Source organism: Eleutherodactylus coqui, chromosome 1 (genome assembly GCF_035609145.1).
Source record: "Eleutherodactylus coqui strain aEleCoq1 chromosome 1, aEleCoq1.hap1, whole genome shotgun sequence".
NCBI classification, from domain to species: domain Eukaryota; kingdom Metazoa; phylum Chordata; class Amphibia; order Anura; family Eleutherodactylidae; genus Eleutherodactylus; species Eleutherodactylus coqui.
Genome location: NC_089837.1, coordinates 329,888,853 through 329,913,617, shown reverse-complemented (window position 1 = coordinate 329,913,617; position 24,765 = coordinate 329,888,853). Strand labels below are relative to the sequence as shown.

The 24,765-nt window shown below is 42.7% G+C and overlaps 1 protein-coding gene across 2 annotated transcripts in view; it reads left to right on the top strand.

Annotated features, from left to right (window-relative positions):
* AP2B1 (adaptor related protein complex 2 subunit beta 1) overlaps positions 1 to 24,765 on the top strand; it is a 93,863-nt gene that overhangs the window by 25,927 nt on the left and 43,171 nt on the right. For both annotated transcript variants that reach the window (XM_066575176.1, XM_066575167.1), the window contains exons 6-11: positions 18,718 to 18,908; positions 20,068 to 20,289; positions 22,417 to 22,537; positions 23,430 to 23,525; positions 23,719 to 23,834; positions 23,942 to 24,107. In XM_066575176.1, the coding sequence (XP_066431273.1) occupies positions 18,718 to 18,908; positions 20,068 to 20,289; positions 22,417 to 22,537; positions 23,430 to 23,525; positions 23,719 to 23,834; positions 23,942 to 24,107 (912 nt within the window). The remainder of the gene's footprint in view (positions 1 to 18,717; positions 18,909 to 20,067; positions 20,290 to 22,416; positions 22,538 to 23,429; positions 23,526 to 23,718; positions 23,835 to 23,941; positions 24,108 to 24,765) is intronic.

Here is a 24,765-nt window from a genome sequence, read left to right as displayed (position 1 = left end):
GAGAGCCGCGCTGGTCCCTGCAGGAGACGCGGGTCAGGTCCCGCTGTGAGAATGAACTCCACTGTCAGTGCCCAAACTGCTTGTGCTTTTCAGAAAATCCTCTCTACTGGTGGTCGGTCGAGTGCGTCCCAAATCCGGCCACCTTGTGTGCCCTCATGCATTCACTGAACCCAACGCCTCCTACCAGTCTGGTCAGAACGTGGTAAGCAATTTGTCGATACAACCATCCAGCTTCTCGCATTCCAATAATGCGCCCCTCTCAAACTCTAACTTGCCAAATCTCTTTGATTGCGTCGTAGAGGCGTCTAGTAGTCAACAAGCTCCACACAAGCGGAAAAAGAGGTCCAATACACACAAGGAGCCTCTAGGAGCCTTTTTATAGGCCAAGGGTGGAACCACTTTTAGGGCCTCTGGTGGAAAGACAGTTCATATATTCACTTTTTTTTATCAATGCACACCCAAATGCTTTTGTAGCTTTTTCAACTTCGTGCATCCCTATAACATGTCTTCTGAACACTTCTAAAGCAGAACAGCTTTGTTAGTAACCAGGTTTTGTGCTCCCCTTAACACTATAGGACGTAAGTTTACATCCTGGCTGCCTGGTACTTAAGACTACAGGATGTAAATTTATGTCCTGTGTATGGCATGGGCTTAGATGCTGAGCCCGTGCCATTTGCAGCTGGAGCTGGTTGTCACTGTTGGTTCCCACTACATCAGGGGGTTGCGACAAAACACATCCCCACTGTTAGCTTCTTGCATAACGCAATTAATATTGATTGTGGCATGTAAATTGTTCAGAGGGAGTGTGCGACACTTTGCCTCTCTCCTGCCTTCCGGCAGTTTTTTAATGGTGGTAGGCTGGATGGGGGCGGAGCTAAGAACCCTCCCCTTGTCCACAGCCAGCAATGGGAGTGAGCGGGATAGAGCGGAGCATAGCAGTGCAGTGCACTAGCGCCCGCCTCGGCCCACCTCCTCCCCTTGCAGAGAGGGACAGCGTATATCAGACACGCGCGAAAACCAGACCGCTATACGCCTGTCTGAATAAGTCCTTAATCAGCAGGAGCCGGGCCTGTAGGAGAATGAAAGGGTGAATAGTGGTTATTTAATTTATTTGTATGTCATTTTCCTATCTTGGAGCATTCACCGTTGTGAATGTTGAAAACCCCTTTTTGACGGAGTTATCCCAGGAAAAATATTGTTTCTAGTTAAATCCAGTCCATAATTCTAAACCTTTTTGTATTTATACTTCTAAAATAAAATGTTTTTACAGCAGATGTTACAGGAGTAATGTTAGAATATCGCCTCCTGCTGTCTATTCTGTGTCCACCTCAGTAATTATTCCACCTGCTTAGTCTTGCTCTCTGCTCCAGTGCACAGAAGCAAGATTGGAACATTTGCTGAGGTGGATACATAATAGAATAGCGCCACCTGCTGTTACTAACATTAGTCCTGGAATATCTGCAGATAGAACCTTTTTTTGAATAAGGGTAAATACAAAAAATGTTCATAATTATGGGCTGCATTTAACTGTAAACCGTCCATTTAAAGGGATTGTCCCACAAAAAGTATGAAGCACCTGTGAACCTCACACTTCCAATGTCCACTCCCTAATTAAAACACTTTTGCCAGTTAGTTTTTGGAGAAGTCATTAACACAGAGTTTCACTTACTTATTCCACTGCACTTGAATGTTTTGTCAATGTGCTTCTAAGTCTCCTCACCTTCTTGATGCTTTTCCTAAGGAGTTACCCATGCTGACCCACGTCACAGGTCTCTCACTAGCCAAGCCAGGATCCTACTGCGCAGGGTGAGGTTGAAACACCCTGAAAACGGCAGTCTGTGCATGGGTTCTAATTTTGTTTTCAATCCCCAATCATCGCTCTACAGACCCGTATAAAGGGTCAGGCATAGATTTGAAGGTATACTGCCATCCAATAGGTGGCGCTGCAGAGGTATTGTTCAAGCTTTTTTTTATTTAACCCCTTGGGGACCAGGCTGGTTTGCACCTTAAGGACCAGGCACTTTTTAGGGATTTTACACATGTGGTGATTTCACTGGCCTAATTTTTTTTTTATTTTTCCTTCAGCTACCAAAATTATTTTTGCTGTTTTTTTTTTTTTTCCGTGACATTTTCACTGCCTTTTTTTTTCAGTTTTCTTTTGTTTGTTCTATTGGGAGTTAAAACCTTTTTTTTTTTTTTAACGTGTTTTTTTTTTTTTTTTTCCTTTTTTTACATTTATAGTTCTTTTTTTGTTTCAGACTTTTTGATATATATGTATGGTTTTGCAATACAGGGCGCATATGGCGACTGTTTTGTTTGGCATCGGCTTTGGGTTATTTTCTTTTTTTATGTTTTTATTCTGTAATTTATTTTACTTATTTGCGTTAATGTTTTTTTTTTTACTATCTGTCTCTCATGACGTCATGTAAGACCTCTGGGGGACATTCACTTTTTTTTTTTTATTTGACACTTTTCCGCTGTAGCTGGGGCATCCATAGGAGCCTCAGTTATATGGGGAAAACATCCCCTGTAGTGATATTACCGGCAGAGCTGATCTGGGTCTGCTAGGACCCTGCAGCTCTGCTGTGCCAGGGGATCCCAGCGGTGACGTAATCACTGGCTCGCATAGTGGAAGAAACACTTCCACTTTTTAGTACATAGCGCTCGTTGAGCGCTTTGTACTAGGGAAAGGAGAAGGCAGAAGCGATTTAAAAAAACACTTCTCCCTTCTCCTTCGGGTTCTCAGCTATGACCAACAGCTGACAACTTGAGCTTCTTCTGATTGATTGCAGAACAGGGGCTTTAATCCCACGCCGTATTTCTCCGATTGGGGCGGGATTAAAGTCTAGGACAGAGCGCCGTATATTTGCAGCGCTTGGTCCTTAAGGACATGAACAGTACAACTGTCTATTAGTTTAGTTAGATTGTGTTTGACTGTAATTGTGACTTGGATAACAATCAGGCTGCATTTCATTATTAGTGCCGAAATCAAAGTAATTCCCTTTTTCTTGCACGTGTATGGTGGACATTTTGGTAGAGACTAGATGAAGCTGTCCTTGTATAACACTGATTGCATTTATTTAATTTTTGGCTGTAATTTGTCTTTCTTGGTGATTAATTGATGTTTCCATTTGCTTCTGTGCCTCTACGTTCCTCTAGTTTTTGTTCATCTCCTGTATAAATTGGAGTAATATTTCTGTAAACGCTCTGTCCAAGATGACTTTATTGTGATACTGTTGGATTTATGATCATTCTGTTCTTCAAGCTAAGTAGACTGGAATCGGTTTTGGCACACTTGTCCTGTGGTTTCTGTTGTTTTTGCATGCATCTGCAGCTGGTTGCCTAGCAACATGTTGTCTCTACTCCAGATGACTCTGCATGAAGTGATACTCCGGGTGAGGGCACTGTTTATTGGTTGCCTGGCAACTTGACTTCTTCCCTTCAGGTCATTCCATCCTGTTAAAACTTAACCCCTTCACATCGCAGCCATTTTTAATTTTTTTATTGACTTTTTTTTTTTATCTTTTCTTCCTTTCTTTTTCATTTGACATAGCCAAATGTGGACTTGTTTTTTTGAAGAGTATTTTTTTATTGGCACTATTTAATGTACCGTATAATGTATTGAAAAAACGATTGCAGTTTTTCTATCCCACCTTACTGTAAAAAATAAGAAAAAAAGTCACCATTTGGTTTTGCGTTTTGTTTTTACATTCACTGTGCACTATAAATGTCATGCCAACTTTTTCTGCAGGTTAGTAAAACTACAGCAATTCCAAATTTATACGGCTTTTGTTTTTTTACTTTTATAAAAAATGTTAAAAAATGATCAAATTAGGAGCTCACTGCCTTTTTTATATTTCTGTCGATGGGGCTGTGTAGAGGTGTTCTGTTTTTGCATTGTGCCTTATTTGTACAGTTTTGAAGCTCAAATAATTTGATTTATTTAACATGTATTTTTATTAGAGACTTGTATAGTTCAGCCAATGAGAGAATGACCCGTTTCACAATTAGTCATCACTGTAGTATAATCAATAATGTTACCCACGAAGAACATTTTGACAGATGAGCTTTTTCGAATAAAATGTTTCCTAAAATGTTTTTTACAATTAATTCAAGATCCTCAAATTAATAAACGCTTAACCCCTTGAGTGGCAGGTTTCCTACCACCCTGTCGTGCCCACCAGGGCAGGTTTTTTAAAATGGTCTAATCATTGAATTTCAACTAGTTTTGCAGTTGCGTCTCAAGAGCCATAACTTTTTCATTTTTCCATTGACATGGCCATATAAGGGCTTGTTTTTTGCGGGACAAGTTGTGATTTTTTTAAACAGGGGGGAGGAAAAAAAGAAATGGGGAAAAAAGAAAAAAAGGGGCCATGTCATTAAGGGGTTAAATAATGTATTAACTTCCTTCTCTGGGTCATTACGACGCATACGGATACCACATGTGTGATTATATTTTGGATTTTTTACAAAGTAAAGGGAGACAAGTGTTTTTTTTATTTTTTTAATAATTTTTTTCCTTTTTTTTTTTTTTACATTTTAAAAAATTTTTTTTTTTTTGTCCCTTTAGGGGACTTCCACAGGGACCCATCAGGACCCCTGATCACATTCCGGGGGTCCGATGGTGACAGCCCTTTACATGCTGCAGTGACAACCCTTTACATGCTGCAGTCACATAGACTGCAGCATGTAAAGGGTTAACACAGCGGAGATCGGAGGTTTTCTCTGATCTCTGCTGTAAGAGCAGGTACCTAGCTGTCCTCTGACAGCTAACAACCAGCTCTCCCTGCCACAGAGACCATCGGCTTGCTTCTGACAAGCCGATGGTCTCTATGGCAACTTGTAAACAAAGCAGGACATTGCCGACATGTCGGCAATATCTTCTGCTGGTTTTTCAAAGCCCTTGCTTTGTTCTGTGTGGGTCTGTGCAGGCAGAGCACACTGTCACAGCTTGTGGCATTGTGCTCTGCAGCTCCCATAGTGATACATAGCCCGGAAATCTTCCGGGCTATGTCACTATGAGCAGTGGAGCTCGTCCCCGGAAATTTTCCGGGCGTGCCACTCAAGGGGTTAAATGAGCTGCATGAAATAATGGGGAATGTCGATTCCCTAACTCTGCTAACATTTACAAAACTATTCAACCTATAAGGTATAACCCCGGGGGAAGATCCTCCTGAAGAGGTTGGGGTAGGGAGAAAGAAGGAACGGGACAACAAATTGTTTAATTTGTAATTGCCTGCCCCACGATTCAGTTTTTGTATGGATTCAGAAAATCTGTTTTTCTTTTGTGTTGTTAATTTTATACTTTGTCTCTGTTTCCCATCGCGGTTGTCATCTCCAAGGTGCCATAGAAGAAGCTGCCAGGATATTGTGTCAGAGAATGAGGGCCGGGTTGGCCGTACTGTCCTCCTCTGTGCAGTACCACTGCTGAGCCCCGGGATGTGCGGCTCCTGCCCTACATAGATGGCGCTTGTTAGAGCAGATGTGGCAGATCCTCAGGGCTCGGCTCAGCGACTGATCGGAGCATCTATACCCTCTTTTCTGCTGCGCCGCCCCATGCTTTTTCCATGGCCAATTACTTCATGGCCAACGCCATCTCTCATATCGGGGCCATGTGAGGAAGCTGTCAGCGTCACGTGGAAAGTGATGTTTCGGAACTGGAAAATATGACTGAACAGGAAATAGTACATCGGGTGGTGTAACTGAGGTGGTGGTATGTGGGGGCTGGAAAACTGATCAGAGGGGCTGTGAGTGAGGGATAGTGGATAAGTACGCAGGCGAGCTGTGAATGAGGACCACGATGTCCCTTTTCATAGCGGTTAAGTGGGAGTTTCCTTACTAGGTAAGTGAAAGGGTGTGTAAAGGTTTAACCCCTTGAGTGGCAGGTTTCCTACCACCCTGTCGTGCCCACCAGGGCAGGTTTTTTAAAATGGTCTAATCATTGAATTTCAACTAGTTTTGCAGTTGCGTCTCAAGAGCCATAACTTTTTCATTTTTCCATTGACCAGGCCATATGAGGGCTTGTTCTTTGCGGGACAAGTTGTGATTTTTTAAACAGGGGGGAGGAAAAAAAGAAATGGGCAAAAAAGAAAAATGGGGCCATGTCATTAAGGGGTTAAATAATGTATTAACTTCCTTCTCTGGGTCATTACGACGCACACGGATACCACATGTGTGATTTGTATTTTTGATTTTTTTACAAAGTAAAGGGAGACAAGTGTTTTTTTTTTAAATTTTTTTAATTACTTTTTTTTTTTTAAATTTTTTTTTTTTTTGTCCCTTTAGGGGACTTCCACGGAGACCCATCAGGACCCCTGATCACATTCCGGGGGTCCGATGGTGACAGCCCTTTACATGCTGCAGTGACAACCCTTTACATGCTGCAGTCACATAGACTGCAGCATGTAAAGGGTTAACACAGCAGAGCTCGGAGGTTTTCTCTGATCTCTGCTTTAATAGCTGGTACCTAGCTGTCCTCTGACAGCCAAGCACCAAGCTCTCCCTGCCACAGAGACCATCGGCTTGCTTCTGACAAGCCGATGGTCTCTATGGCAACCTGTAAACAAAGCAGGACATTGCCGACATGTCGGCAATATCTTCTGCTGGTTTTTCAAAGCCCTTGCTTTGTTCTCTGTGGGTCTGTGCAGGCAGAGCACACTGTCACAGCTTGTGGCATTGTGCTCTGCAGCTCCCATAGTGATACATAGCCCGGAAATCTTCCGGGCTATGTTGCTATGAGCAGTGGAGCTCGTCCCCGGAAATTTTCCGGGTGTGCCACTCAAGGGGTTAAGGGCTCCTATCCACGACTGTGTTTTCAGTGTGTATTATGAACTTTTATCGATCCATGGACGTGTGTAGACACTGCATACCGATATGTATGCTAAATAGATCACAGCATGCTGTATTTCTGTGTACCACGCAGCGTGAGCCCTATACATTGGTATAGGCATCATATGAAGCGCTGTCCAAACAGAATACATTGCATATGGGCAGAGTTTTCATATGCAAGCCCGGTATGAAACAAAGTCAGGGAATTTAATAAAAAGTCTGACTGTGCGTGAACTTGTGCATGTGATAAGTGGACATGCGCAGTGCACTGGCAGGCATACGCGGTCTCTGCCAGCAAAGCCCTTGTCTACAAACATCAGTAAACACTGCGGGGGGCCCTGCAGTGTTTTACTGATTTAGACAAGAGTTTTTATTAAGCATCCATTCACCATAATGAGGTCGGTTGAGTTTCCAGCATGTCGCCCTTTCTTTTTCCGCACAAAATAGCACAGCATGTAATAACTTTAGATTGCTTTCTGTTGTCATATTCTGAGCCCCATAACCTAAACTTTTCATCGATTCAGCTATGTGAGGGATTGTTTGTTTTTTGCAGGGCAAGCTGTGATTTCCATTGGTACTATTCTGAGGGCATACGAGTTCTTGATCAATTTTATTCTTTTTAGTCTGACCACAAAACTGCAGTTCCGGCCTTGTATATTTTCTTTTCAGGTAGAGTGATTTATGCTGCACAATGAACGCCAACAATTGGACATAGCCATTATGCCTTGGTGTTTTGTACCTTTAAATCTCTTTGAAGTGTGTGTGTGTGTGTGTGTGTGTGTGTGTGTGTGTGTGTGTGTGTATATATATATAACACATACAGTATGTGTATTTTATATATTAGAAAATTAGTCTGGGATGATTCTGTTTGGCTATAATTTTGCCTTTTTATTGAGCGCATTAAAAAAACATCCAATAAGAAACAAGAAAAAGTAAAACTGAAGATTTTCTGAACAATAATTGTTCAGTCTAAACGCAAACGAGAGAAACTGAATTGAATTTTAAGTTCAGACAACGAAAAACAAGAATCGCGAGATTCAGTTTCCAGGTGACTACCCACTATTGTTTTTTTTTTAAATTATTTTCTTTTCTTTTTTTTTTTTGCGCTACGAATTTGGAGCGTTTTTTTTTCTTCCAACTGTCAATTAAACTTGCTAATGTTAAAATTGCAATTTACCGCTAGCGAACCCCTCCCCATTCTACATTTCTGAGAATCGTGTACTTCCTCAGTCCCCCTACGACCAAATGGCTTAGTAGATTTTGTTTTAGTTGCGAAAATACCGGAATGAGAGAAGTTTGCATCGTCAATTAAGCCTGAAAAGTTCTTGTGCTGGGTTCCCACGGGTTGGTTTCACCGTGGAAATCTCACGGTTTTGCTGCAGCCAAAAAACACGATTTTGTTCGAATAAGCGCAGCTTTACAACCAAAAGCACTTAGCCGCTGGTTTTGGAGCGGCTTCGCCACATGCTTTTCCGTTGCGGCCGGCTCTCCGATAGAGAGGAGTGGGGCCGCAACAGGGGGGAAAAAAACGCTGGATTTGCTGTGATGGATTGCCCGCCCCTTATGGACAAGATTTCTGACAAATCTCGTCCACATGGCTGGCCAATGCTGTGATTAGCGGCTGCAGTTGGATTTGCCACAGCGATACTGCGCTGCAAATCCGTCCTGTGTAAACCCAGCCTTGTAGTTCTTTATTATATAACGTTACTAAAATATAGAAATAAAAAAACTTAGAAATAATCAATTTTTAATTATAACCTGAAAATTAATAAAAACAAGTTATTGTAAACATCCAGTTTATTATTGTGAAAAAAGTCAACCGCAATGTATAGGAGACACTGAGACCCGACGTCCACAGTTAAAGGTTAAGGTCAGGACTCTGAGATGGCCAATCCAGAACTCAAAACGTTTTATCCCTTTAACCATTCCTTCCTTTGTTGTCTTGATGAGAGCACCATCTCAGACCACCGCCTCCTGATAGGACAGGGAAAACCGGTTTAAGTACAAAATCTGCTTGTAGAATTCACTCATTGCATTACAATGAATCAATTCCATTGTGAAAATCTGCGGCATTTCTGCAACAAGTACCGCTGCAGATTGTTTTCTGCTGTAAGCGCATGTGGTTTGTTAAAACCTAATTAACTACGATACAGCTTCTTCAGTCTTTGGAGTGTTTGGTGAACTGGGAAAAATCTGCACCAATACAGAAAAGATTTTTCTAGGTTTTCTCCTAGATTCAGTCAAGCAAAGCTCATTCTCACCATTAACCAAAGTGTCAGTACCTTCAGGATTTCCAAAGGACAACATCCTATTCAATCAGAACAGCAGCGGCATTGTTGGGACAGTTAACATGCATACCCGCAATTGCCTGGGCTCCGTTTCATACAAGACAATTTCAGAGACTGATTCTGTCCAGGTGGGACAGGAGACATACTTATCTGAACAAAAAAATTGAAGTGGTGTTCTGGGACACTGGATTTTTGGATTCAACGGGAGCTGCGCCTGCAATACTAACTGGGGCAGTGCTTTCTGAGTCCTCCACTGACCATACCAAGCACCAGTAACTGAACTTCAGTGATCTGTATGTGATCTGGAAGGCTCTATAAGACATTTGACAACAGACGTATTGATCTATTGAGGCATCACCACAGCAGTGGCCTTTATTCCGCACCAAAAGGGTGCCATACCTAACCACCCTCAGCAGTTTGCAGAAAAAAATGGTATTTAAATAGGAGAAATGCAAAGTCCTACATCTGGGCAAGAGAAATGAAAAAAGCACATACAGAATGGAAGGAATTGAGCTAAGCAGCAGCACATGTGAAAAAGACTTGGGTATACTAATAGATCATAGACTGAACATGAGTCAACAATGTGATGCAACAGCCAAAAAGGCAAACACAATTCTGGGATGTATAAAGAGAAGCATAGTGTCTAGATCACGTCAGGTCATTATCCCCCTCTACTCTTCCTTAGTCAGACCTCATCTGGAATACTGTGTCCAATTCTGAGCAGCCCACTTTAAAAAAAAAAAAAAGACATAGACAAACTGGAACAAGTTCAGAGAAAAGTTACCAAGATGGTAAGCAGTCTGCAAATCACGTCCTATGAAGAACTGTTAAAGCATCTGGGAATGTTTAGCTTGCAAAAAAGGAGGCTGAGAGGAGACTTAATAGCTGTTTACAAATATCTGAAGGGTTGTCGCACTGCAAAGGGATCAGCCCTATTCTCATTTGCACAGGGAAAGACTAGAAGCAATGGGATGAAACTGAAAGGGAGGAGACACAAATTAGATATTAGAAAAAACTTTCTGAGGGTGATCAATGAGTGAAACAGGTTACCACGGGAGGTGGCGAGTTCTCCTTCAATGAAAGTGTTTAAACAAAGGCTGGACAAATATCTGTCTGGGATGATGTAGTAAATTCTGTACTGAGCAGGGGGTTGGACCAGATGACCCTGGAGGTCCCTTCGAACTCTTACCATTCTATGAATTTTTCATTGGGCCCATAATTGGGTCTAGTCTTTCAGCAACCCACCTAAAAAGGATCTCTGAATCTAAAAGCCAACCTCCTAAGTCACCAGACCATAAATACAGAAAAGTGGTCCCTGATCCAAGAAGTCTTCCTGTCTCTAGTGTTCACATGGGGAAGACCAAAAATCTACTTGCCTCAAGCAAAAATCACAAGGTGAAAAGGTTCTTCTCCCTGAAACACCGAGATCTTTCCACCACAGTAGGGGCAGTAGCACAGAGCTGGAAATTCAACGTATGCATTCCAACTTATAACCCTGATTCCCAGGGTACTACGAAAATTCAGGAAGAAGAGTTGTTTGATCTTGATTAGTCATTCTGGCTGAAGGGAAACTGGTTGGTACCTCTGCAGATCCTCAGTCACCAGGACTCTGTTTTTTCAACAGTTTCCAGACCTTCTATCCCAGGGACCCATTTATTGCCAGAACACACACAACTTTCACCTATTAGCCTGGCTACTAAGAAATCCATACTCTGGTGGAAAAAAGTGTGTCGGATAAAGTGATCTAAACCTACAATACCTCTACATCTAAAATTTTATTTGAAGGGTTAAAAAAAAAAAGTACACATCCTGCTGCGGAGAATCCAAATATGTTCTACATACCCCCAATTTTCCTATTTTCTTGGACTTTCTACGGAGGGTCTTGATCTTGGTCTTGGCTCTAGAAGCCTGGGTACAGATTTCACCTCTTAGTGCACTTTCGGACACAAAACTCTCTTACATCAATTGGGTTTCTAGATGCCTTAGAGCTGCTGAGAGACTGAAACCTAGAATCTGTAATCTTGTTCCTCCATGGAATCTCAACTGGGTCCTCTCAGCATTACCTTTTTGCCATTTGAACAATTGGACACCATTTCTATCAGGGTTTTGGTCTCAAAAACTTTCTGCTTAGTTGCCATCACATCAGCTCGTAAGGTTTGAGAGCTGCAGGCTATATCTATCCAGGAGCTAGTCCAAACCAAATAAGCCCAAACAGAACTTCCATAATCTTGATGTAAGGAAACAAGTTCTTAATACATTGAAGCCATCAAACCTCGGAGAACTGGTTTGTTCAGTTTTGTGGTAAGAAGACCACCAAAAGCTCAATTTCTTGCTGGATGTCTTTAAACATTTCTGAAGCATATAAATCAATGAATAAGCTGATTCCTCCGAATATTAAAGCTCGTTCAACCCGAACAGTCTGTCTCTTGGGCTGAGAGCGCCTCTGCTTCTGTTGAACAGATCTGTAAAGCAGCCACATGGAAAAACATTCTAGCTTGGGCATTTTAGCCAATGAGGATATGGAATTTGGTTGCAAAGTCTGTCTGCTATTTTCCCTCCCTCAGTTTGTTTTTTGATATTTTGCAGGTGGTGCTGTTGTGGAGATGACTGGGGAAAAAGAGGCATTAGACTCGCCTGTAACCGGATTTCCTAGACGTCTGCATGGCAGCACCTGTATATTCCAGCCCTTTTTAGGTTTTAAATTATTATATATTTACTCTGTGATCTGGACCTTTCCTTCCTTGTGGTATGTTAAAATACACTACAGATAGAAGGAAAGGGGGGCCTTTTAAACCTGTGTTGTCTCTGTCCTGTCAGGAGGATGCAGTGTCATGGTGCTGTCTTGGAGACTTACAGGAAACCGGATTACTCTTGAGCCTATAGGTACATTCACACGTGGCTGATTTGGTGCAGATCTACAGCAGAATTCACCCTTTCAACTGAATTCAAATTGAAGAAGTGAAATCTGCTGTGCTTAAAAGCATCCTAATTAGAGATGAGCGAGTATACTCGCTAAGGGCAATTGCTCGAGCGAGCATTGCCCTTAGTGAGTACCTGCTTGCTCGGGAGCAAAGATTCGGCGGCGGGCAGGGAGCTGCGGGGGAGAGCGGGGAGGAACGGAGGGTAGATCTCTCTCTCTCTCTCCCTCTCTCCCCCCTCGCTCCCCCCTGCTGACTGTTGCAACTCATCTCTCACCCGCACCTGCAAGCGAATCTTCTCTGCCGAGCGGGGAGATACTCGCTAAGGACAATGCTCGATCGAACAATTGTCCTTAGTGAGTATGCTCGCTCATCTCTAATCCTAATACCTCTTTTAGTTGATTAACTTGTGTGATTTGGGGCAGCATTTTGATAATACATCAAGACCACTTTTCACCTTTTAGATCATAAACTGCTCTTATGTTCTTCAGTAAAATACTTTGACTCGTCTTGCATTTCACTTTTTCCTCAGTAATTCCAGAGTTCTTCAGGTAGCAAAGCAGCTTAAAACCATGGTGTTCACTCTAGCATATCTCACAGTTGGGATGAGGTGTTGGTGTGCAGTTTTTTTCCCCCCATAGCCTTGTGGGTTTGTGCTAAACGGTTCCACTTTTGTCTCATCTGTCCATACTATCCACACATAGAGCATTTTCCGAGAAGCATAGTGGAACATCCAGGTGTTTTCATGCAAACTTCTGATAGGCTGAAAATTTTTATTAAGACAGCATTGATCATCTTCAGTCCTAAATTTTCTCAGTTTGTAGATAATTTGTCTAATTGTGGACTTGATGTACGCCCAGGTCTTTAGCAGTGCTTTTGTAACCTTTTAAAGCATCATGGGACTTTATAACCCATCTTCTGAATATTATTTGTATCGAGAGGCAGTGTTTCTTGAGAAGAACTGATTTGTCAGTAACCAAGTTTTGGGTGCATTTATTTAATGGGCTAAGCACCCGTGAAACTCACACTTCTGATCTTATCTGTTAACTGAAACTATATGGCCCTCCATGTATATAGTGCTGCTGAAGATATTCTTTCTGTCTTATCTAAGAGGCCAGTAGAGTAGCGATGTAGTAGTTGAATCGCTACAACGATTAGCTGTAGTTATAAATCCCCTGGACTCCTGCTGTATATACTATGTGTGCGTGCTGTGTACAGAATGTCGGTTATATTCATATAAGATTCAGCTTCACATTACTCTCCCTGTCTCCTTGTAAGATCTTACAGAGAAACATATTGCAAGCAGGACACAAGGGAAAGCAAGATAAAGCAGCATCTCATAGTATCCACTGAAAGTCTGTAGTATGAGTTAGAGGACAGCTGTTCTGTGCCAGTGATCTATAGCTTGATGCTGTTAGGTGGACTTGAAGTAAAATAAGCACAGTGTTAGAATCTGCATGCACAAGTAGTCAGTACTATTGTACCTTGACGCCACTGGAAGCTAAGGGTTTGACAGGGCTTGCATGGAGGAACACCCCTGTCACACCCCTAGCTCCTGATTGGCTGAATTTTGTAAGGCCCTTGAATGTGCCAGGCTAAAATCACTGCAGATGGTGCTAGGATCTTCAAGGGCCTTAACAAATTCAGGCATTTAGGAGCTAGGGGCTCGACAGGAATGTTCCTCCATGCAAGCCCTGTCAAACCCCTAACTTCCGGTGGTGACAAGGTACAATAGTGCCCAAGTAGTCTGTTGGATACATTCAGTGGTGGGACGGTGAAAACAAGTATAAGGACCTCCCTGGACTTGGTATGTCAGCTCCTGTGAGCCCATTAATTTAGCTGATGGGGTTCAAAGGAGCTGACAGATTGCCTTTTAGGTATAACTGCGCTTTATAGAAACTTTTGTTATGTCATAAGGACAATTATTGATTGCTGGGAGTCTGGCTGCTGAGACCCCCACAAAATGAGCCAGCTGAAGGTCTTGTCTGATCACGGCCACTGCTTTCTTCCTGAAAATGGGCCCATAGACTTTCTATTGAACCCATCTTCAGCTAATGAGCATTGACAGCATTGTCTCATTCTAGCAATCTGAGGGGGGGCTCATCAGCTGGAACCCAACAATCAAAACTTTTGACACATACCTATGCCATAGCAAAAGTTTTTAGAAAGTGCAGTTACATTAAATTACATATGAATGTACTACACTAATTAACCACAGGGGGGCAGCATACATGCAGCAACAGTGAGCAGAATGACAAAATGGTTCTACTCCATCCCCCCCCCCCTTTTTTTGTACTAGTTAATGACACAAACTACAGAAAATCTTTTTATATTACTTTCTTTTTAATTGATTCTTGTTAATTCTCTATAGCCATATTAAATTTTGAGCCACCGTGCCCAAACCTCTTCGAGTTCACGATCTCTTTTTGGCTTAAAAAGCTTGAACTTCTACGTTCCCCTATGTTTATCTGACGGTAGCAGGAAAGCCCCCTCAACACAGTTAAGGGTTACATCTTCATCTGAAAAATTCTCTATAGCAGGTGTCCAGGTCCGACTACTGTGTGCATTTTGGTAGCCAAATGTGATATAATTAATCCCTTTTTGGTCCCCCAAATTTCCGCCATGTTGGACTCCGCCCCCCTCACAGATTTGCCCCCTTCCTCTTAGCAACATGCCGCACACAGGATGGTGTTCCCATTTACCTAGGTGTCTCCATACCTTAGGACCCCCCTGTACATAGAAGCAAAGATGATGGTGGGGCTTGCTGTACACTGTGAATGATCCCAAAAGCTTGACATTCAGTAGAACTCTAGTGTGAGACCTCTCCGGAGTTCTGCAGAACGGGGCTTAGGCTGTTAGCTGACCACAGTGATCTGATGCAAACTGACAACTTTTGCAAGCAAACGAATCTGTCTTACTATGAAATCGCCTGGGTGTAGCGGGCAGCTCGGAAGTTAACCATTGCATCACCGCATGCGCCTGTACTTTAGTTGAGCAGCATTTTGCTTACATTTTTGCCTTCATTGTTTTCTCCCGTCTTCTGTTTTTGACATCATCATTTATATTCACACTTGTTTCCAGCCTGGTTCGCTGGCCCGTGCCCACACTTGTTTTTCGCAATGTTTTAATAGGATGGTAAGTGGAAGATTCCTATTAATCAGAGGCATATTACACTTCATTAGCTGCGTTACAAACGCAGTTAATTTCCCAATTACCCTGTGACAGTAACAAAGCAGCCTGATGTCCCTGCTCTTATTCATCCTGCACTTACTTGTGCTTCACTGGTTCTGCCTGCTTCATGCCCGCAGTCTATCGGTGCAGCAGCGCTGGGTAGTGCCACGCCTTTAATAAATGGACACTGCCAAGTTAGGAAACTTTAAAGAAGCACTCTAGCAGAATGGAAAAAAATTAAATGTGCCAATCTCCTGAGCTACACACATTGGGGCAGATTTACTACCTACATGCACAAGACTTCTGGCCTGATGATACATCGCATATATAAAAGGGCAGGAAGAATAAGTCTCTACTAGATGGCTAACCAATTGGTTCAGAGGGAGAGCGGTCACTGCCGCGAGGACTTACAGACTAGGCGGGAGGGGAAAGGAGATAGTAGGTGAGGGTAGAAGCTGCTCATTGTATTGTGGTGGTGTAAGAGAAGGGGGAGCTACTCTGCTCTCCTCTTAGGCTACCTACACATGAACGGATTTACATTGCTGAATCCGCAGTGGGCTTCTGCACCGTGGATCCGCAGCAAATGCCGTTCATAGCATGCTATGGGAAAGCTCTTCTTGCAGACTCACGGAAATAAATTGCTGTTTCCGCGAGTGGAGGAAAATCGCAGCATGCTTTTTTTTCTTATTTTGTGGTCGCCGCACAAATGGCTTCCATTAGTCAATAGAAGCCTGCGGAAAGGTTGTAAGTACCTGTGTCATCGCCTTTCAACAGCGCAGAAAAAATAAACATCTTTACTGCGCATGACCAACAGTGGCTCACCGACCAGGCAGTACAGAGAAAAGAAGAGAAATGACAAGTACGCAGAGCTGCTGGCCAGGCACAGGGTCAGATTCCTCTACAGTCTCCCACACACGGAGTCTGACCCGTTCGTGTGCAGGCGGCCTTACTGTAGCGACTCCCAGCCGATCTGACGGAGGGCCGTATCAGCCGTGCTTGGCTCTTTCCCCTGTCCCCTGGAGAGTGCATTTAGGAAAGACTGGCCGTGCACCACAATCAGGCGCAAGTTAGGTGATTGTGGCGCATGAAGCGCCAAAAAGTTATGCTTGCTTGCGCCGAAGTGCAGATTACTGACACACCAGTGAAAAATTTTATATCTTGCCCGCAGAAAGCCTTGGTAGCATAAAAACATAGAAACTGTGTTGCCCAAAGCTTGGTGAGATTAAAACGAATTACTTCTGGACTATGGTGGCATCATGGATTACATATTAGTACTTTTCTTTATTTTCTGCCAGCTTGGAAAACCCCTTTAACATCAAAAACCTTTTGTAAAAACTTGGGAGTCTTCTCTGTTATGGTATTTCTGTGCAGGAAGACACATTCAAGTGTGCATATTGTATTGCATATTACGTGCTTAATGTACACGGTGAATGGTGTCAATGAAAGTACATAGATTTTCATTGTTCTACTCACACTTGCGTATATTTCCTATGTATATTACACATGTAGAAAAGAATGCAGCATGCTCTATTTTACCGCAGCTAGGGTCCGCCACATATTGTCAGCGTAGCAATAACAGAGGCCGGAGCAGAACCAGCGAAAGTCTCTGCACCGACCTCTGTGTAGTTGCCGGTGCTTGTAACTGCGGGTACAGCTCTCATTGAAATCAATGCGCCCATTCAGCTGATCGGTTGGGCTCCCGAATGATGGACCCCGCCAATCCACTATTGACGACCTATTCTGATCATAGGTCATCAATAGTATTTCACAAGAAAACCCCTTTTAAGGTGTCTTTATTTTCATGCGGTGACCTCTCGGGCACAGATGCCCGAAGGCAGCCCCAGCAATGATTGTTCCCGCGCTTTTACACAGGACTGATCACTGCTCAGTGAATGGAGATGGAGTGGACCAAGGATTATTCCGGCACACCTGCCTTCCTTCACAGTAACCAGACAATCGTTCATAGATGAATGACTGCTTATTTACACGGGCCGATCAATCATTCAGTTTTTATGCCTCAATGCCGAATGAACTTATTGCTTGTTTTGGTTGTGCATGCATTTAGACTGAACAATAATCATTCAGATTTTTGCTGATTGCGGAAATCTTGACGATTTCTCGGCCCGTGTAAAAGACCCTTATCCTATGGATAGGTCGACGGTAGTTTTCTGGAAAACCCCCTTTAATAGGTGCTAGGGTAGTAGGGCTTGTAGGGTGCCAATACATGTAACGTTTTGTACTATGCGTCTAATAAACAGCATAAGCACACCTGGTTTACTGCACAAGTTCCAAGTATTTGCATTGTAGTTTTTGGTAGACTTTTGCATGTTTATTCTTGTACAGGTGAGGGCTCATTACCTGCATGTCGTCAACGGTAAAAGCTGTACAGGCACCATGGGGACGCCACCGTGTGTGCTGCCAGTCTGGACTACGTTTCTTCCACAAGAATGTGCTGATTGGTGTGATTGAAAGTGTGTGTTCCCTGCAGCGATGGACATGCCAAAATAAATGGAAAATATTCATTAACAGGGCTTATTTTTAGTAGTGTGACCCCTGGCAGCAGTTCTCTCCGGTTAAGCTACAGTGGAAGGTTAGTCTCCAGTAGTCAGGAGAGCCGGGGACGCAGCGCTTCAGAACTATTAGGAGATGTGTACGGTTCGTTGAGGGCACTGGCCCAGTCAGACTTCCATTCACCTGAATTGTCATTCTGAAATTGGCCCCATTTCACCATTTTTACAGTAGACAGGATGAAAGTCCTAGTGAAGAGAAATGTGTTTAAAGCCCCAAGATATCGGAAATGCATGTAATTGAGTTTATAAGCATGTAGTGTTCAAAATCAGCGGTCGCTCTGCCTGGTTAATGTGTCTTTTCATTTGTCGCACTGTGAAGTCTGGAGATATACATATCGCTATCCTTCTCAGACACTCTTCCAAAAATTCTGTTTTCTGAGATAGCTGTGTCCAGACTACTGATCTATCACTTTGAGACACTTGAGTGTAGAAGTCATCCTATGAAGTCTAACTGATGGCTTTATAATGGGCTGCTTCTTTGTTAATGAAATATTCTTCTAGTTCTCATTAATTAGATGTGTGCACTTTATTCTGCAAATACTCCCTAGTATATTGGTATTAACCATTGCTGCAATCCCAGTAAGATGCTAATACAACATATACGCAGAGGGGAAGCTAGTAGTAGGAAGTGCTACTATATTGGACTTGCTGTTCATCTAAAGATGCCCTTCACATCTTAAAATCCTAGTATTGCTTTGAGCTGACAATATTCTTCAGTGATTGAGAGAACTGTATATATCAAAATGTTTATTATCCAACATCTCCCTCAAGTGGCATAAATTAAAGTTCTAATGAAGTTTGCGCTGTTGTGGAAGTTCCGGTGATACATTCTGGCCTGGGTTTGCGTAATGTTTCATTTTATTATATTCTCAGCTGCTTATATTTCATGTTATAGATCTAATTTTCTTTTTGATGCTGAATAGTTATTCTTTTATTATGTAGGTTGTAGCCAATGCCGTTGCTGCACTGTCTGAGATCAGCGAGTCCCATCCTAATAGTAACTTGCTTGACCTGAATCCGCAAAATATCAATAAGCTGCTGACTGCACTGAATGAATGCACAGAATGGGGCCAAATCTTCATTTTGGACTGTCTCTCTAACTACAATCCCAAGGATGAGAGAGAGGCACAAAGGTGAGCAACTAAACCTGTTTGTGCTGTCTTAAGCCCCCATACATATTAGACAAAAATTACCCCAAACTGTCAATTTCGGCAGAGCCGGATGGCCATTGCATGCATATGGGGCCTTCACTTTCAGCTGACAGATGATGTTGGGGGAGAGAAGGATCGGGCAAGTTGAATTTCAGTGCCCAATCCTTTTGCTTTTCCTGGAGGTAAGCTGCTACTAGAGGTGTCTAGGTGTGGCTTTCCCCATAGTACCTCTGCACTATGCCAGTCACTGCATTGGCACTACAGAACGAAATTTAAACTCCTCACCCTCACACACAAAGCTCTCCGCAGCGTACATCGCTTCCCTTCGATCTATACACTCTCATCCGCTAACACACTCAGACTAAACACCCCTCTAATACAAACCTCATATGCTCGCCTCCAGGACTTCATCAGAGCAGCACCGATCCTCTGGAACGCTCTACCCCAAGGCATCCAGACAATTCCCGATGTACGAAAATTCAGATGTGCCTTAAAAATGCACCTCTTCAGGGAGGCATACCTAGTCCCCCTGCCCCTCCCCATGGATCCCCACACGTTCCACCCTGCCTATTGCATATACCTGTACCTCCTTGTAATTCCCGTAGTGCCTGTGTTCCCCCGTCCCTAATCTCCCCCCTTCCCCTGTAAATAAAAAAAATAAAGCAAATCTTGTTATTTGTATAGCGCCAACTTATTCTGCAGTCCTTTCAGGTAATTTATTTATTACCTGCCAGCAAGCTGGGTACTCATATTACCGACCTCGGAAGGATGGAAAGCTGAGTCAACCTTGAGCCGGCTTCCTGAACCAAGCGCGGATTGAACTTACAACCTTCAGGTTGTGTGCAAGAGCTTAGGACTGCATTTCTGCTGCCTTAACACTCTTTTCAGTGTTCTCCCGTGCTTGAAAGCGCTACAGAATAAGTTGGCACTATACAAATAAAGATTATTGTTATATGCATGCATGAAAAGCACATAAATACTTGGCAGAACCTGAGCCTTCATGTGTATAGGGAAGTCCGAAAAAATGGTTGTCGGCCAAACGAGCATTTGACGACCAGCTATTGAAGGTGTATAGGCACCTTTAGCTTGATGCCTCTCTGGCTCTCGTGTCCTCTGTTGACCCAGTTCTTCTTTTATTTAGCATCTGTGAACGTGTCACTCCACGCCTGTCTCATGCCAATTCTGCAGTAGTCCTGTCTGCTGTTAAAGTCTTGATGAAGTTCCTAGAACTGCTGCCTAAAGACTCCGATTACTACACCATGCTTCTGAAGAAGTTGGCACCGCCTTTGGTTACCTTGCTTTCCGGGGAACCAGAAGTCCAGTATGTGGCTTTAAGAAATATCAACCTTATTGTCCAAAAAAGGTAAGCAACATAATTGATGACGGAGTGACAGAATTTGCGTGATTGTGTTTTCTATATAGGTTGCATTTGAATTTTATGACCTTTTTGTCAGTATCTAAGCCATTTGATCTTGTTGGAATATGTCTGAAACTGTGAAATTATATCTCTGCGATTCTGTGCGGCCTACGCACAGGCTGCTTCCATTGAAGTCAATAGAAGCCATCCGTTCTGCAGTGAGCACTGCGGAAGTATTGCCGGATTTACGTCATCGCCTAACGCCGGTGGCTACAAGCAAAGCACAATAAAGAAATTTTGTACATGAAACGCAATAATTTGGTGTACAGAAAGAGCACTTGGCACTAAGCCCCCTCAGTAAATACCACAATTGAGCAACGAGAATTAACATGGGTAATATAAATCCAGAGGATTACAAGTCTCCTCTCAAAGTAGACGAACTATCGAAAGCCCCTCTGGAGTACTGATATTGACGAAGAGATTAAGCGTGGAGCATAGCAAGTAAGAGGGGAATTGCACCACCGACCCCATTCCTTCTCAAACTTCTCAGAACATTGACATCCTTCATAGACCAAGTAGTTAAATGGCACGACTGTATTTACCAGTTTCCTTTACATAGGTTAAGAGGGGTTTTTTTCCAATCCATCCATCATAAAGCTATAGTAAGAAATATTGTTATGTGGTGTTGTCAGATCTCTTCATCAAGTACTCCAAACAGGCTAATCTCATGACCCAAAGGTGCAGGAATCCCCAAGATCTCCGAGAGGAGGCTCGTGTCCCCTCCCCACAAATCCTGAATGGCAGGGCACTTCCAGATCATATGCCAAAAATCAGCATACCCGCATGAGCAACGAATACAGTTTGTTGATGACACTCACCCCTGAAAGGCTACACAATATGGGTAAAGGTAGCATTGGTGTACAGTGTATAGTTGAATTAGGTTTTATTTGCTGCCGGAGAAAACAAAGGTGATTCCAGTACCTCTTGAAAAGTATTGTCTTAAAATGTATTTTACTTGATGCGTAAAATAGCTGTATTTTCCAATTTGTAACTGCTATACCGTACCACTATGTCTTTCAATCTCTTGTAATGAAGAAAACATGATGGTACTCCCTCAATAACTGCAAGGACATTATTTGGGCAGCTAGATCGGTCCTCAGCAGGATCCTCCTACAGCCCCTTACTTATTGGCTCCTGCATGTGTCGGTCACTCTGAAATGTTGTAAGGGGATTAAAATGTTTCAATATTTTTTTTTTTAATAGGGAAAAATATTTTTAAAATATTGTGTAATCTTTTTCCAAATTTCCTTGTCTCACCAAAGGAAAGGGCATCTTGCAAAGAGTAGCAGTAATCATTAAAGCACATACTGTATGTCGGCTGTCATATGGCATATCGATCTTCGTAAATACTTGTATTCCCCCTGAAATAACAATGCTGAAGCATCTTTTCTTACAACACTGCATTGTGCCGTTCCTCTCTTTTTCTCCCTGGAAGTGTATGAATGAATTGACAATTGGGTGTTCGTTTCCCTTCTCTGTCTCTATAGATATTGATATTGTCAGCATTGATATACTAGCGGAGACTGCATTGACAAGAGGCATGGTATCACCCATTTATCAATTTTATTCTTACATTGCCAATTTTATTTATCATATATTTCTAAGATGAATCCTAGAGAAACGACTGAGTTATAAGCATCCTTCCACATGGGACCGAAATGGCAGTGGAATTTCGGCATCAAAATCAACAACTTTCTGCCGAAAGTGCAGAATTGAAAATGGCTTAATTCTGCATTTAGACATGTGGACTTCCCCAGCATTCTAATTCTGCTGTATGTTACAAAACAATTATGTTTCTTGTGAACGGATCCTAAGAAAATACACTACAAAATTGTTATTTTGGGGGGGGGAATGCAAGTATGAATTAGAAAAAAAACCCATAAACCTGCCAGGACCGTGGAAGGGACTTCCATTTAACAACCCTAGAAAGACATTGCAGAGCAAAAAGTTTATTTTCACATTGCAGGTAAAGTTGTTGCATATGTATGCACTTATGTATGATAGAGAGTGGATAATAAAGCCTTGTGTTGGACAACTGGTTTCAAATAATTATCACTTTTTGCATTACCCCAGACCAGAGATCCTAAAGCAAGAAATTAAAGTGTTCTTTGTCAAATACAACGATCCAATTTATGTGAAATTGGAGAAACTGGATATCATGATACGACTGGCCTCTCAAGCAAACATTGCTCAGGTTCGTGGTGGTGCTCTTACCTTTGTTCTTTCATGTAACCCTTCCATTATGATGGCGACAGAGCCGTCTCTATGTATATTGAACTGTAATGCTAGCTATAAGTCATTACGTTGGCTCCACTAATTTTGATTAGTTTCCGTCAACAATTTAATGTTTGTAGATGCTGCAAAAAAAAAAAGGCCAGTTTTGTGGCATTGTAGAGAAATGAGCATCTGTCAACTTGGCAATCAAATAAGTAATGTGGACATTCCTTGCAGCCTCTTATCTCCTCGCGCTTAAGAAAAAATTTTGGATGTATTCTATTGCACAATGAATGTTTTAGTGGGAGTATGACTATTACCATTAAAATGGATACATCCCTTTATTTCGATGTCAATGCTAGGCCAGTGCTGGAGGTACAGTATGGGGGCAGATTTGCCGCAGAATTTCCGTGCGGAAATTTGCTGTGGCAAATTCGCATGTGCCTGCTAATCCCTGGATTAGCAGGCCATGTGGACGAGATTTGTCAAAAATCTCGTCCACATTAGGGCAGCGAATGCATCGCGGCAAAGCCAGCACTGCAGTGCGGATTCCCAGGACCCAGCATGTCCATTCTTTTTTTTTTTCTGCTGCGGCCTTGCTCCTCTCTATGGGAGAGCCGGCCGCAACAGATAAGTGTGCGGTGAAGCCACTCCAAAACCCGCGGCTAAGTGCCGCGGGTTTTGAAGCTCTGCTTTCCTGGCGGAAGCTTGCGTTTTTTTTTTCCGCTACGGCAAAACAGCAAGATTTCCACTGAGAATACGACCCATGGGAACCCAGCATAAGTGAGTTAGCAATAACATGTTATGTATTATAGCAATTTTGTGGCCGGTCAGAAGATTAAAGGCATGCTTTTCACTTTCCCTTACTGCAGGTGTTAGCTGAGCTGAAAGAATATGCAACTGAAGTGGATGTTGATTTTGTTAGGAAAGCTGTTCGTGCCATTGGAAGATGTGCCATCAAAGTTGAAGTAAGAAGTTATTTCCTAGTCAATTTAACCTTTTTGGCTAAAAACACATGCTACTAAATAGTCCACTTCTAATATATTTTAGTGACCGTTTTTTCTTTTTTATTTCTGGTCCTGCTGTAATAAGCAGAAGGAAACACATAGTAAATGTACAAGTAAGGTTGTGATTTGGATTTTTTTTTCTTGCTCCTGACAGCAATCTGCAGAGCGTTGTGTAAGCACCCTCCTCGACCTCATTCAGACCAAAGTCAACTATGTTGTGCAAGAAGCTATTGTTGTCATTCGAGACATCTTCCGCAAGTATCCCAACAAGTAAGTTAGTCGTCGCCCTGCATTAACAGTTGTATGATTGATTTTTTTTTTTCCTGAATCTTGTTTATGAAGCTGTAATTGTGTCTCCCTCTTTACATTTGTTACAGGTATGAGAGCATCATTGCCACATTATGTGAGAATTTGGATTCCCTGGATGAGCCTGATGCCCGGGCAGCCATGATCTGGATTGTGGGAGAGTATGCAGAGCGCATTGATAATGCTGATGAGTTGCTGGAGAGCTTTTTGGAAGGATTCCATGATGAAAGCACACAGGTAATGTCTGTTGGTATACCAACAAACTGGAAAGACTATTATAGATTAGAAAAACTGGGTGCTTCTTAGATGGCTTAAATAGACTGTCACCTAATTTTAGCAATACTAGTAATTATTAGGAAATTATAGTACCAGTGTTTCTGGTGGCACAGTGTGCCAACCAGCAGTGCTACATACATTGTTCATCTCATACAACAGGAATCAGAAGCAGCACAGCAGTGAAGATGAAGGACCTGTGATGACGTCACCGTCGTGATCACATAAGTGACGCTCATTCCGAGTGAATGACTTACATGCTCCGCCCCTGATCACATGATGGGGGCGTCATCAAAGGTCCTGCATCCTTGTGCAGATTACAGGCGGACTACAAAACCCCTGCGGCCTCAGTTGAAATGGAATACTAACGAACACCTAGCCGGATAGTAGCTGTGTGCATACAGGACCTATGATGATGTCACTGTCATGTGATAGGGGGCGGAGCATGTAACTCCCTCACTGGAGATGGACCTTTGATGACATCCCCATCATGTGATCAGGGCGGAGCATGTAAGTTACTCACAAACCCACTCACGCACAAACTGACAAGTCATTGTTGGTAGTTTGATAAGCTAAGCTTATGGGCCAAAAGTAGGTGAAGTGCAGGGATGTAAGTGTTACA